We start from the raw sequence: 15,514 nt of genomic DNA, 5'->3' as shown, positions 1-15,514 counted from the left end.
AAATATTCACAGAACATTTCAGTCAGATAATAGACAATATTTTTTACTTACGATCCCCTATTTTTAATTCCTTATGTTTGCACTTTTGTGGTAGTCATCCAGCAAAATATCTACAGAAATCTCTTCTGCTAAATACATTCTTGAAAAACAGAACTGTCTGTCAGTTCGTTCGTTATTTGATTTTTAGGAGCATTAGCAACTAAGGCCATATTGCTCCGGGAATATGCGGTGGTCATTCCCTGACCTTTCTGCATCCTCCGTATTTGGTGGTGACGGGCTCGAACCCCGGTCTAATCAAGAAGCGTGTGCTATGCACTGCTGCTCCTTCCCACCTGGCTATGGAGGCACCTGTCTGTCAGTTCATTCTTCAGACCAGTATTCCTTTATATTGTTTTTTTTTTTTTTTTTTGTCTCACATTGATAATAACAACAAAAAACATCAAATGAATCAAAATCCAGCCACACCAAATGGGACAATGAGAAACTACCTTATCTGATCTAGTTTCCTTGGTATAGTTATTTGTTTCTTCAAAATTTCTTCAGATCAACAATTGGTAAAAACAGCTTAAAAAATTCAAGTTTAGTTTTGGAATACTTGATTTACCCAACCGAAACCCACAGTTCAAAACAGTAAAGGGAAAACGTTTGAATGAAACATCATTTACCTTGCTTAGTCTCCAATTTCCCATTCTACCTTCAAGTGACACCTTGTCATCAATTTCGTCATCACTGTTATTACAGACATCGTTTGGATTGAAAATAACATTATCGTCACTATCCGAAAAAAGTAATTTAAATTCTGAATCAGAAAGTTCTAACAATTTCTCAATTCTTCATCAGTTCTCACAATTTCTTTATTACATAGTTTGAAAAAATACAATTTTTTTTAAATTTCTAGTTATTATTTTTTTTATTATTATTTTCTAAATAGTTAGAAATACAGTGGAATCTTGAATATCTATGTAAATGACAGGGAGCAAGATGGCCGTTAGTCAAAAAACACAATGTATTCAGAGAAAATTCCCAATCTCTATAGTCCAGAATAGGTATACATAATCATTTTAAAAAAAATTAACCAATTTATTCCACAAAATGTGGAATAAATTGATTAATTAAATGCATGGGCTGTATTAGAGTAACTAAGAGCAAGCACATGCACATGTATACTTGTATGTACACTAATGCATAGGAAATAAATTTGATGAATTTGAAGTATTGATTCAATCACGAAAGGTAAGCATTATAGAGATATTGGAGACATGGTGTAACTCAGACATAGGGGTTAAGAATTTGATTATGGAAAGTATGTGTACAAAAAAGATTAGGCAGGACCAGAGAGAGGAGTTATGCTCTTAGTTAAGAAGCATATTAAATATCTTTTAGGCGCACAAAAGGTGATATTGTTGCACACATTGGCACTAATGATGTTAAGTGTAAGAGATCTGCGGATTTACTTAACAAGTAAACAGAGAAGTTTTTGCTTTTTGACTGACTTAAATTGGCATATTAATTTCTTTTTTAGAGTTGCTTTATATTCCTAGTAACAATACTTTAGTTTAAATTGAATTTAGATAGAGATTTTGTAAGTTATTACTTAGTATCGGTAAGGGTATCAAATCCACGTGTGGCCAGGTTTTGCAGCTCCCGCAAACGAAGGTTTTTTAATTATACTTAGCTGCTTTATTGACTTAATTGTTAGATTAAGTTGTTTTCTAGAGTTAATTTATTTATTAAAATTTAATAAGATTAAAATTTATTAATCTTATTAAATTTCATTGTCAATTGAATTGCACTTTTTAAACTAAATAAATATAGCGACGTATATTACAAACGTAACATCATAAATTAATACATATAAGTTGACAGGGGATAAGAAAGTCATATAACATAACTCGGAGATAATATTCGATACCGAAATACATACATATAGTGTTATAACTGCATTGGGATATAGGTTTAGGGTTATATTTTGTATTGGAATTTTATTGAACTTGAATAGAAATCATGACTCAGACCAAAGAAGTGCTGTGGCTCATGAGAGAAAACTGAGGGGAAGGCGGTTGTCCTCTGAATCATTTCAGAGGACAACCGCCTATTGAAATGCACTGCTTGTTTCATGTTTGTGGAGCAATCAGGAACGGGACATGATATTACAAAGGGGAATGTCTTTGTGTATGCGCGATGTAAGGAGTGTGAGGAAATCAGGAGCCAACTCGGCATTGTTATGGGCATATATGAGAGCTTGAAAGACAGGGTGAATGCCCTCGAAGGATTTAAGGATTTAAATTGAGCAATCAGGAACGGGACATGATATTACAAAGGGGAATGTCTTTGTGTATGCGCGATGTAAGGAGTGCGAGGAAATCAGGCGCCAACTTGGCATTGTTATCGGCATATATGAGAGCTTGAAAGACAGGGTGGATACCCTCAAAGGATCAATGCCAGAGCTTGCACATCATGCAACACAGAGGCAACCCCCAAGGCACAATGCGTTGGTCCCAAAGGAACTAGTTGTTGTAAGTGACTCTATTGTCAGGGAAACAGGGAACATATTGTGCATAAAGGATAGATGGAACAGGACCAGGGTATGTCTGCCAGGAGAAAAGGTTGATGACGTCGTAGGGCAGATATCATCCTTTAAGGGCACATAGGGTGATATTGTTGTACACGTTGGCACTAATGATATTAAGAGTAGGAGACCGGCAAAATTACTTAACAAGTACAAGACAATGCTGAAAAAAAGCCGTGAGTTAGGGTTGAATTTGAAAGTGTCTGCAATTCTGCCCAGACACGATAGGAGGACAAGTTTAGGGTTATAATTAAATAGTATATGATGAGAGCCTTGTCGATCAATTCGGCCCTGGAGAGATTGTGCAAGGCTCAAAGGGTAGAATTTTTCTCAGCCTGGTCTGTGCTTGTTAACAGGAGAGACTGCTTCTACAGGGATGGGATACACTTAAATAGAAAGAGTGCAAGAATATTTGCTGATGCTATTGAGGGAAAGTTAGGTGGGTCGGAAAACTGCTAGCTTGGATACACGGACTAATATATTAACAGTAGCCACTGGCAGAGGTAAAAGTGATTCTTGCACTACTTCAATTGAAATGCAATTCAGCAGCAGCCTGGAAAATAAGGCAATGGGAATTTCTAGGACTGCTGGGAGTCATAGTGTAACAAGTAAATACATGGGCTGTGTTTGGGTACATGCATGTATACTTGCATGTACACCAATGCTAGGAGTATACTTAATAAATTCGATGAGCTTGAAGTGCTAGTCAAGACATCAAAGGCAGATATCATTGAGATATCAGAGACATGGTGTCACACAGACATAAGCATTGCAGAACTGGAATTTGGGGAGTACAATTTGTACAGAAAGGATAGACAGGACAGGAAGGGAGGAGGGGTTATGCTGTTAGTTAAGAAACACATAAAATCTAAGGAAGTGCATCCAATTGATGTTGGAGGACAGTGCAATGTTGAGTCTGTTTGGTGTGACATAAGCACTGGGAAAGGAAAAATGAGAGTAGGTGTGTGTTATAGGCCTAATGAATCTGATGAGTATAATGAGCAATTGTGCAGAGAAATAGTGGGCCAGTAAATTAGAGTGTCTTATAATGGGGATTTCAATTTCCCAGATATTGATTGGAATCAGGAAGCAACTAGAGGGAGTAATACCCTTGATCTGATTATCAGTAATGATTCTTCATGCATCAAGAATCTGCAGATAAAGAAACCACTAGGTGCAGTGATCACAGTGTGCTGAAGTGGGATTTACTCAAAGAGGTAACTACCATCAAGGGTAAAGGGAAGGGTTTTTGCTTTCGTAAAGGTGACTACGGTGGTCTGAGAGAGAGAGAGAGTATTTAAATTCTATACGGTGGGACCAACTGATGATGTTACCAACAGCAAATTCAAAATGGGAAGTATTCAAAGAATTAATCTTGGAAGCTACTAAGGCTTTTCATACCAACAAAGAAATATTGTTCAAGATTTAGGCCTAAATGGATGTCAGATGAACTAATTAGACATGTGACAGAGAAGAAAAATGCATGGGATACATATAAATTAACATGTGACACAGAAGCCTATAATAGATATAAGCTGGTCTGTAACCAAGTTACAAAGAAGGTTAGGCAGGCGAAGGCAGATTACAAGAAATCTTTGGCAAAGGATGCAAAGAAAAACAGCAAAGAGTTCTTTACTTATGTAAACTCTAGAAGGAAGAGGATGAATCAGATTGGTCCACTTGATATCAATAGTTCAACTGTTGATGATCCTGCTCAGGCAGCTAACACACTAAATGAATATTTTGCATCGTCATTCACACATGAGGAGTTATTCAAGGAGGGGAATGCCAGAGGTGTATTCAACTCTGGAGGAGAAATTGTTGAAGATAAACACAAGAAAGGCTCCTGGGGTGGATGGAATCTATCCAGTTATATTAAAGGAGGCGGCAAAGGAAGTAAGCAAACCCTTAGCCATAATTAGAGCTTCCCTGGACTCAGGGGAGATACCCATGGACTGGAGATGTGCAAATGTGACCCTAATCCACAAAAGAGGATCAAAGGGAAACAGGTAATTACAGACCTGTTAGTTTAACTTCTGTTCCAGGGAAATTAATGGAGGCACTGGTTAAAGAAGCATTGCAGGCTCATCTAGACAAGCCTTCAGTTATAGCTGGAACACAGCATGGGTTTGTTAAGGGGACGTCTTGTCTGACCAATCTGATTGGATACTATGATGTGGTCACAAAACAACTGGATGCAGGGAATAACTTTGATATCATATATTTGGATCTCAGAAAGGCTTTTGATATTGTTGACCATTGAAGACTGCTGCACAAATTGGAGCAGTGTGGCATTGGAGACAAATTGCTGCTATGGATAAAGGGATGGTTGAGTGAAAGAAGATAGAATGAAGACAGAATCAATGGACACTGCTCTTCGTGGACTAATGTTATTAGTGGAGTCCCTCAGGGTACAGTGTTGGGTCCATTGTTATTTTCTGTATTTATAAATGATATAAATGATGGTATATCAGGTTTAATGTTCAAGTTTGCAGACGAAATGAAGATTGGTAGGGTTGTTAATAACACTAATGACAGTACACTGCTGCAACAGGATCTAGAAAAGTTGAGCAGATGGGCTGAGAGGTGGCAAATTAAGTTTAACATTGACAAATGTAAAGTACGGTAAACCCCCGCTATTCGTGGTATCTGTATTCGCGGTTTCGCAATCGCTGATTTAATATAAAACGGAACCTAAAAAAATGTGAATTTTAAAGCGCCGTGAATAGTTTCCGCAATAAAAAAACATGGGTGTGGCTAAAATTATCTTTCCCGGTCGAAACAGTGCTCAGTAGGTGGGGGGGAGAGGGGTGACAAAATCGCGAGCGTGGATGTTTCTCGCTAATCCTTGTTTAGTATGTGTTATGCGCTTGTCATGGAAGGTTTGGTCATTTGCTTTTAATTTATATGCTTATAAATTGAATAAATTTATAAATTGATATGCTTACAAAAGTGATAAATCTACCCTTTTGCACACTCGAAAAACAGACTTTTTCGAGTGTGTTAACGGAAGAAGTGCCTTTATTGTGGACAAGTTCTTTTTTACCCGTACAAAAATATGGCTACGAATAACAAGAGAAATGTGAATATATGAAAGAAGGTGATGACATTAGCGAATAAAATTGAGTTATTAGACAAAATTTCTAATGGTGAAAGTGTCTCTTCAGTGGCAAAACATTATAAAATCAATGAGTCAATGGTATGATCAATCAAAAAATCGGAAGAAAAAATCTGCCGTAGTGTCCGTGAAAACGCGCTAATTGCTTCAAAAATTTGCTCTGTAACTCGTGATGTTAAATTAGAAAAAAATGGAAAAGGTTTTAAATCTGTGGATAGAAGACCGAACTCAAAATAAAATTCCGTTAAGTTCACTCATCATTCGTGAAAGGGCAAAACTCCTTTATCAACACTTTAGCGAAACTGGTGATAGCACTGGCGGGATAAGTTTTTTTGCTAGCAAAGGCGCTGGTTTGAAAGATTTGTTTGAAATTTCTAATAAATATTACATTTAATATTAAATTGTTTCTTATTTTAATTTCAATGCCATATGCTTGCATTTCACTATGTACTGTCTATGTACAGTCATATTATGAAGTACATATAATACATACATACATAGACAAAATTTTAGACTAGTTTTTCTTATATATTTCATACTTTGGAATGGACTCCTTTATTACTATGGAAGCAATAACTCAGTATTCGCGACATTTCTCAGGAATGTAACCCACGTGAATAGCGGAGGTTTACTGTACTACATATGGGAAGCAGTAATCCCGAGTAACGTATCAACTCTGTGTTACCACACTGACAGTGGTAGAGAATGAAAAGGACCTGGGTGTAATTGTGCAGGCAGATATGAAGTTTTCTGAGCAGTGCAGACGGTCTGCAAGAGTAACTCATGGTGTCTTATCAATGATATACAGGAAATTTTCTAGCAGGGATAAGGAGGTGATTATTCTCTTGTATAAGGCAATGGTCATGGCACACCTTGAGTACTGTATATAGGTCTGGAGGCCTCATTTTAAGAAGGATGTAGAGCGAGTACAGAGAAGGGCAATAAGATTAGTGAATGGAACAAGGGGTTACTCTTATGAAGAAAGGCTTAAGTTTTGCAAATTACAGTGTCTGGAGACTAGGCACCTGCAAGGTGATCTCACTGAGGTGTATAAAGCCTTGAATGGTTTGAGCATGCTCAATGCTGATGGGATTTTCTTCCTCTTGCTCAGAATAATTGTCTGAGAGGGCATAAATTCAAATTGAGGAAAGACGGTTGTAGGACAGATGTGCGGAAGTTTGCCTTTAGCCAGCGGGTGGTTGATTGCTGCAGCAAACTTCCATCTGTCGTAAAAGTTGATAGGTTAGATAGATTCAAGGCAGAACTTGACAAACATTTGGAGCGAGTGGATGGGTGAAATAAGGGTTTTTTTTTTTTTTTTTTTTGGCTGATGCTATATAAGCTTGCTTTCTTGCATCATCTGCCTTTGCTAATGCTAATGCACAATAGGAGGGAGTATATGATGAGAGCCTTGTCAAACAATTCGGCCTTGGAGAGATTGTGCAAGGCACATTGAGTAGAATTTTTCTCAGCATGGTATGTGCTTGTTAACAGGAGAGACTGCTTCTACAGGGATGAGATACACTTAAATAGAAAGGGCACAAGAATATTTGCTTATGCTATCAAGGAAGTATTAGGTGGGTCGGAACACTGCTAGCTTCGGAGGATTAACAGTAGCTGCAGGCAGATGTGGAAGTGATTCTTGCACTGCTTCTATTGGAATGAGCAGAAACCTGGAAAGCAAGTTGCTGGGAATTCAAGAACTGCTGGCAGTAAAGCAAATGAAACAAGCAAATACATGGGCAGAGTTAGGGTAACTAAGAGTAAGAACAGGTGCATGTATACTTACATGTACACCAATTCTAGAAGTATAGTAAATAAATTTGATGAATTTGAAGCTGATCAAGACATCAAAGGCAGATAATGTTGGGATATCAGAGACGTAGTGTCACACACATATAAGGAATGCAGAATTGGAATTTGAGGAGTACAATGCATACAGAAAGGATAAACAGGATAGGGAGGAGGAGGAGTTATGCTGTTGGTTAAGAAACACAAGGTCTTAAGGCAGTGCATCCAGTTGACATTGGTGGACAGTGCAATGTTGAATCAATTTGGTGCAAAATAAGCAAAGGGAAAGCAAAAATGAAGGTAGGAATGTATTATAGGCCTAATGACTCTGATGAGCACAATCAACTATAGAGAGAAAGAGAGTGGGCCAGTAAATCATAGTGTCTTATAATGGCAGATTTTAACTTCCCAGATATTGACTGGAACTTGTGGATTGGTCACTCACATGCTAGAAAGGCTTTTGTGGATTTATTGGATGATTTTTTTTCTATAGCAGCATGTTTGAGAGGCAACCATATGGAGTAATACTCTTGATCTGATTATCAGCAGTGATTATTCATGAATTAAGAATTTGCAGAAAAAGGAACCACTACGTGGCAGTGATCACAGTGTGCTGATGTGGGATTTACTTAAAGATGTGACTTCCATCGGGGTAAGGAGAAGGGTTTTTGCTTTCGTAAAGGCAACTACAGTGGTCTCAGACAGTTTTTAAATTCTATACAGTGGGATGAACTGATGATGTTACCAACGGTGAATTCTAAATGGGAAGCCTTCAGCAACTTAATTTTAGAGGGTACTAGGCTTTTCATACTACCTAAGAAATACTGTTCAAGGTTTAGGCCTAAATGGATGTCAGATGAACTAATGAGATTCGTGGCAAAGAAGAAAAATGCATGGGATGCATATAAATTACCAGGCAACACAGAAGCCTATGATAGATATAAACTAGTCTATAATCAAGTCATAAAGGAGGTTAGGCAAGCAAAGGCAGATTATGAGAGATCTTTGGCAAAGGATGCAAAGAAAAACATTGCTAAGCTAAGAAGGAACTACCTTTCAGCTGTTGATGTATATTATTATTTCTATTTAACTGCATTATCAATTTTCCTAACCAAGCAAGATTACGTACAAGGATATATCTAAACAGGTTATACATAGTAAATATTATCATTAGTTCATGGAAGTATGAAAGAATATAATCGAATGTTCCAAATATGGCAACCTTATGACCTGATTCTTCCTGGATTGAAATTTTCCAGATTTCAGATAGTTATATTATGTTAAAAAGGAAAGAAAAGAAAAAAAAAAAAAAAAAAAAACCAATCAAGCCATGAAAAATGCATCACTTCAATCATCATTATTAACCACGTTCTTCCTACAGCCAACCTTTTAAGATACAAGGTGACTACAGTGGCCAAATTATAATTCCTGACTTTCTATATTATAACTTTGTGTACATAGTACTGTACATGTGTAGCCAGTGTTTTTTTAAAGAGAAAGGTAATGTACAGTACACGGAAAAGTATAGAAAATATACAGCATGTATTGTAAAAAAATTATTTCCCCTTCTGAAATATGTCATATTTTGGAAGAGGAAAGCAAAAATTATCACACAATCACTTCATTGAAGGCTCCATGCTAAGCATCTTTGACAATGAAACCTTTTTCCACAACACAATGACCCATGCAAGAGTTCTGAATGGTAAATCCTCTGGGTTACTTAATTTTTTTTTAAGGTGACATATGGGCAAATACATATAAGTGAAAGTTGCTGTGTTGATGTCATTTACAAGTAAAAATCTATAAGTTCTAATAACATTCACTAAACCATAAATGTGTTTAGCGAATCATTTCTCACTTTAATCCTTGTACAAATTGTGAAACTTAAAAACTGGTAATCCAGTGCTAGTTATCAATGTCACTATCCTTGTTTGTGAATAGCAATTAGCTAATTACGTGACCTAACAAATTTTTCTGTCATTGAGGTGCAGTAAAGTTTATGGCTCTGAGATGAAATCTCCACCTTACACAATCAGTTTTATTGCACTGATTTTAAAAATGGCCAATCCAAGAACTAAATTGAATACACCTGAAGAGGTTGTCCCATTCACACATTTTCCAAAACATAGCTGAATTTTCGGAAAATGGGCGAATGTAACTTCTTATTTCATTTAGTAAGCTCGTGCATAAAATAAGAGTATAACTCAGAAAAAGAATCAATAATCAACTTGACAATTCATGCTTATAATTTCATATATAGGATACAAATGTAATCAAGCTCCAAAATGTAGCAAAAATGGTAGCAGGTAATCTGTCAGGTGCTCAACTTTCTTTTTAATTTCTGGAAAATGTTTTGGGGTTTTTCTGAATTCTTCTTGAATACTGCCAATATTTCATCTTTTTTTTTTAATTGATTGCAATATTTATTATATGTCCTTTTTAAGTTCTAATAAAAAAAATTAAAAATTTTAAAACATGCTATGTGTTTTATACCTTTTATTTAAAACAAAAAAATATTAATTCTGCAGAAAATTAACAAAAAATGTTTTAGGCATAAAATAGAATCAGTCTCCTAGCTTCATTGATTTCACTGCTTTTAAAAGACCATTAAGTGCATGAAATTTCAAACATAAATATATTTCAGCTTACTTTTTAACAATATTTTTTAAATATTATTAAAAAAAAGTTTAAAAACTATATATATATATTCGATAATATCCTAAAACAACAAAAGCATATTCAATGTGTTCAGGTTTGGCATGCTTCATATGTGCAAAATTTTAAATGAGATACATTGCTTCCTGCACAGTAGCATCCATCTTGAAAGAATTAGAGTTCGTGTTCTTGTTTTTACTATGTGAAAACAATAGAAAATCTTTCAAAAACAACTAGGTTAGACTGCAGTTATTCACTGAACTAGTGGGAGAAGAAAAACAAGTAATCTGAAACTATAAAAAACAAAAAACACAGGATTATCACTTATCTGATACCATGCCACTCTTTAAGCAAAAACCCAAATAGTCACAATGGCAGTGGCAGGTCACCTGACAGGTTCTTGCATGCAGTTTCTGTATGAAAGCTATAAAAAAAAATCACTTAAAAAAATTACTGCAGTAAAAGTTTGACTATTTAGGAAGGTAAAAAAAGTTGAGATTTTTAATCATTAACAGTTAATATAAGAATGTTATTTTCAAGGGTCAGTAGGTGGGTGACCTGCCACCACCACCAGTTAAAGACAACTATTTCTTTTCTCTTTTTTAACTCTCATATATATATATATATATAAGAGGCCCTAAATTTAATGGACTAATTGGAGGAAGGCGTGTCCGCTATTGCCGAAAGTCCATCAAATCGAAAGTATTTTAAAAACATATATTAATAACGAACTTACAATGTAGGATGTATTAAAATGCTATTATAATATATAAGTATGAATAAAATATTATTATAATGTACATTTATTAATTTATACACGCCACTAAAACATTTGTTAAAAACATAAAAATAAATTTACGACAGGAACCAAAAACTATACAATGCAACTAATGGAGTGTTTGCACCACTTTATTTTATTTTTTTTTCTTAAAGCTCATACAAAGTTATTTTCGATGTTAACATTAGTTTTTTCATTTAAATCCATTTTAGAGGAGAAAATATACTTTAAAATTCTTAAATTCCATTGAATAAAAAACAAAAAAACATTAAAAAAAGATACATAATATTCAATATTAACATTCATTTAATTGAAAGAATCACAATTTTCAGAATCAGAAACAACTGTCATATGGAAGGAGAGGTGTTAATTCCTAGCTGGTAGAGGGATCTGGTGAAACAGTCCAGTTGATGAAGTGGTCTTGAAGAAATCATCAAGCTTCAGTTGCCTTACACCTTGGTGCTGCTTCTTTATTACTGTAGATTGAAATTCTCTAAAATGTTCATAATAAGGAAGCACATCAGAGTCAGATGATGATTCAATATAATGTATATGTCATCCATATTGTCTTCTAACAGACAATTTAGGAAGAGTGCAACTGATTCTTCATCTTTGTTATCATCACTGTCCTCTTATTCTCCATTAAGAACATTTTCTGCAATCTCTACCTCAGAAAAAATTTGATAGCCCGGATCACCTTCATCATTTTCGAGCCACTGCTCCACATCATTCTCAGTTGCAAGTCTCAGGCCCTCAAAAGAGTGTCCCAAAAATTAGACTCCTCAACTCCCTCAGAGTCCATTTGGTTCTACTTCGTACAACAACTTCTTCCAAGCATTGGCCAAAGTAGTAATCTTCATATCTTACCAGGCAGCTGCTAAGTTGAAGATAGTAGATCTGATGTTGTATGCATGTAAATTTTGCAGTGTCCTGGTGCCTCTAGTATCTTCTTCTGCGTCTTCTGTTTCTTCCAAAAACTTCTTCTTATACAACCGGTTACATGCAATGATCACACCCGGTATCAGTGAAGTAGTGTTAGGAGGCAAAAAAAACCATTTAATTCTCCCATTCCTGCTAACTAAACTCTCAGCATTAGGGTGAACAGGTGCATTATCTAGCAGTAAAACAGCCTTTATTTCATGAGAAGGAATTTTCAGCACATCTGTCTGATAGCAGGTGTCGGTAGGTGTCATTTGGTGAAGACAAAAACTTCTGTAGCTGCTGCAAATCGATAAGTTTTCATTGAAATTTTATCGTATTTTTGATTAGTCAGCGAATTAATTTGTGTTTTACAAACAGATTAAATAAGCTTAGTGGCATTCGTTAGCTTATTTTTTAAATTAAGCTGGTGATTTTGTAAGTTATAACTCGCTACTCCTACCATTATCGTAGCAATGTTTTAGGTGAGAACTTGTAGCGTAACCAGTAGCTCAGAAGAATAGTAAGGTTTGAATTATAATAATTAAGTATTTTGAAGGGTTTAATCACCTCTTGGGCATATATCTGTTGTATTTTTTTAAATAGTTAATGTATTAATTTGTGTTTTACAAATAGATTAAATAGGCTTAGTAGCATTCATTAGCGTATTTTTTAAAATTTAGCTAGCAACTTTTAAGTTAAAACTTGCTACTCTTACTGCTATTGTATTGGTATTTTGGCTAGAATATTGCAGAGTAGAAAAATAGTAGGGTTTTAATTGTAATAAAAAAGTATTTTGAAGGATTTAATCACTTTTTGGACATATATCTTTTGTATTTAGCTAAGGATATAACTAATTTAGCATTGTGATCATTACGGTATAGCATAACTTGATAACACATATCTCAAATTTGATAATTAAAGTATAACATAAAACTATATACCGGAATATGTATTACTGCATTAGCTTAGTATAGCATTGTATAGTCAAGTATAGTACAGTAAATAAAATCAATTAAATTTATTAATTTTTATTGTTAATTAATTAAATCGCATTGAAACAAAAATCATGCCCCAGACTACAGCAGCAAAGCAACATGCACAAAGTAGCAAGGACAGGGAGGTGATTATCCCATTATACAAGGCAATGGTCAGGCCACGCCTAGAGTACTGTGTACAGGTCTGGAGGCTTCATTTTAGGAAAGATGTAGAATGAGTACAAAGAAAGGCAAAATTGGTGAGGGGAACAAAGGGGTGCTCTTACAAAGAAAGGCCTAAGTTCTGCAAATTGCAGTGCCTGGAGAGTAGGCAACTGCGAGATGTTTGATTGAGGTGTGTAAGGCCTTGAATGGGTTGAGCAAGCTGAATGTTGATGGGATTCTTCCTCTTGCTCAGATTAAGAACTTGAGGGGGCACAGTTTCAAATTGAGGAAAGACAGTTGTAGAATAGATGTGCAGAAATTTTCCTTTAACCAGCAGGTAGTTGATTGGTGGAACAGACTTCCATCTTCTGTTGTGGAAGTTGATAGCCTAAATAAATTTAAGGCTGAGTTGGACAGGCATTTGGAACGAATTGAGGTGTGAAATGGGAGAGTTTTTTTTTTTTTGGCTGATGCTGCATAAGCTTGCTTTCTTGCATCGTATGCCTCTACTAATGCTAATGCTAGTTTATTGCTATGAAAAACTTTGATCCAGATATCAATTCACTCATAAAAATAAACAGTATCAAATCTCTCATTATATATTATAAAAATAAAGTATTGCAATTTTTGTTACTGGAATTGTATTTTTATTTTGTTACTATAATTGCATTTTTGTAATTTTATCTTGAATTTGTTATTTCATTTTTCTTATTAATAAAATTATATCTATGGGTAAATATTACATAAATATTACAGTATATAATATAAAACTGTTTATGACAAATTTTTCATTATACACCATTTTAATAATCCTAAAAATCATGGAAAGCTAAAAAAAATTTGGCCCATTTATTTGGCAGACCATTTATAAAGATTTCCCACCCTTGTTTTAGAATTATCTACAATATTTTATCACATTCAGGAATCTTCTACACCTTTCTGGAATATTCCTGAATATTATAAAAATTTCTTAAATAGTTCTTAAATATTATTTCAGTTTTTTGATTCTTATACATAATAGAAAATATTTTAATAAAAACACTGGTAAACAAGTTTTTCTCATTTTAATAAAAACTTTGAAAATTAATAAAAATGAAAAGAGATTCCAAACTTTTAGGCAGGAGTATGTATACACACTCCTGCCTAAACACACATACACCAAGGTATTTTTATATTTCTGAACCTTCTTCAAATTAAAACCATTCACACTTGTTTAGCTTTTTCATCTTTAATCAGTTCAAAAATATTTGCAAAAACAAATTCCTTTGGCATGTACAGTATTCAATAAAGAGTTTGAAAAGTATTATATACACTAATACGTACCTTAACAGCCTGATTCCAGAAAGGGTGCATGACATAGTTACTTAGAGGACTAGTATCTCGGGAACTATACTAAAAGAAATAAAATTGATAGTAATCTTATAATCCTAAAAATTACAGCTTTTTTTAAAAACAGAATAAAATATTAGCATTAGCAAAGGCACATTAGCAATGACTCGAATGAGTACAATGAACAATTGTACAGAGAAATAGAGTGGGCTAGTAAATCGGAAGGTCTTATAGTTGAGTTGAGTTGGTTGAGTTTTATTGGCGCATCAGCAACTTAGGCTATAATGCGCCAAAACCTTGTCAAAAAAATAAGTAAAACTTTCAGTGACCTAATGAATTAGGTCACTAAGTCAGGGTATAAAAACAAGTATAAACTGTAAAAGACAAATATCAGTAAACAAGTAACAATAGTAAATCTTAAAATAATAAGATTTTTTAAATATGAGTAAAAAGGTTTACTGATTTTAGGAAGCTAAAAATAGCAGACACATGGTCATTGTCGGATAAAATCTGACTGAGCGTATACGGCTCAGTCAGATGGTTAAAAGCGGTAAAACAAGCATTTCTAAAACTGGTACAATCACATAAAATATGCTGAACGGATAAAATGGTGTTGCACTGCCCGCACATAGGAGGGTCATCAGCCCTCAGCAAAAAGGAGTGTGTAATATGACAGTGTCCTATGCGGAGCCGAGCAAGAACAACTTCCTCTTTGCGATCCCTGCGTAAGCTGGACCGCCAAGGATGGATCACAGGCTTAATTCGACATAGTTTGTTTGTAGTAATCAGTCGATGCCACGAATATTGCCACCGAGATTGTCAATTATTACGGATCACTTGCCTGTAGTCTGTATAGGGAACTAGCAGGTCAAGATTATCCATCAGGGCTGCCGATTTGGCTGCAGTGTCAGCCAAATCATTTCCTCTAATCCCGATGTGACTGGGGATCCAGCAGAAGCGGATATCGAATCCACTTGCATAGAGGCTGTACATTATCTGCTGAATTCGGGACAGGGTTGGATGATTAGTGTGTGACATCGCTGATAAAGCCTGTAGTGCTTGTTATTTGTTATTTGGTTTTTAGGAGCATTAGCAACTAAGGCCATATTGCTCCGGGATGTGCGGTGGTCATTCCCTGACCTTTCCGCATCCTCCGTATTTGGTGGTGACGGGCTCGAACCCCGGTCTAATCAAGAAGCGTGTGCTACGCACCG

General features: G+C 35.3%; 1 protein-coding gene across 4 annotated transcripts in view; it reads right to left on the bottom strand.

The window, feature by feature from the left end:
• LOC150081011 (ethanolaminephosphotransferase 1-like) overlaps nucleotides 1-15,514 on the bottom strand; it is a 212,708-nt gene that overhangs the window by 183,699 nt on the left and 13,495 nt on the right. The window contains exons 2-3 of one of the 4 annotated variants that reach the window (XM_090381040.1): nucleotides 14,295-14,363; nucleotides 666-774 (exon numbers count right to left, since the gene is read on the bottom strand). In XM_090381040.1, coding sequence (XP_090237166.1) covers nucleotides 666-774; nucleotides 14,295-14,329 — 144 coding nt within the window. In that variant the 5' untranslated portion in view covers nucleotides 14,330-14,363. The remainder of the gene's footprint in view (nucleotides 1-665; nucleotides 775-14,294; nucleotides 14,364-15,514) is intronic. The other 3 variants (XM_090381041.1, XM_090381042.1, XM_090381043.1) reach the window with 3 other exon arrangements.

The sequence above is a fragment of the Mastigoproctus giganteus genome, chromosome 9, assembly GCF_048544385.1.
Source record: "Mastigoproctus giganteus isolate SK-2022 chromosome 9, ASM4854438v1, whole genome shotgun sequence".
Classification (NCBI taxonomy): domain Eukaryota; kingdom Metazoa; phylum Arthropoda; class Arachnida; order Uropygi; family Thelyphonidae; genus Mastigoproctus; species Mastigoproctus giganteus.
The sequence above is the reverse complement of the archived record's forward strand: the minus strand, read 5'-3'. Positions and strand labels throughout refer to the sequence as shown.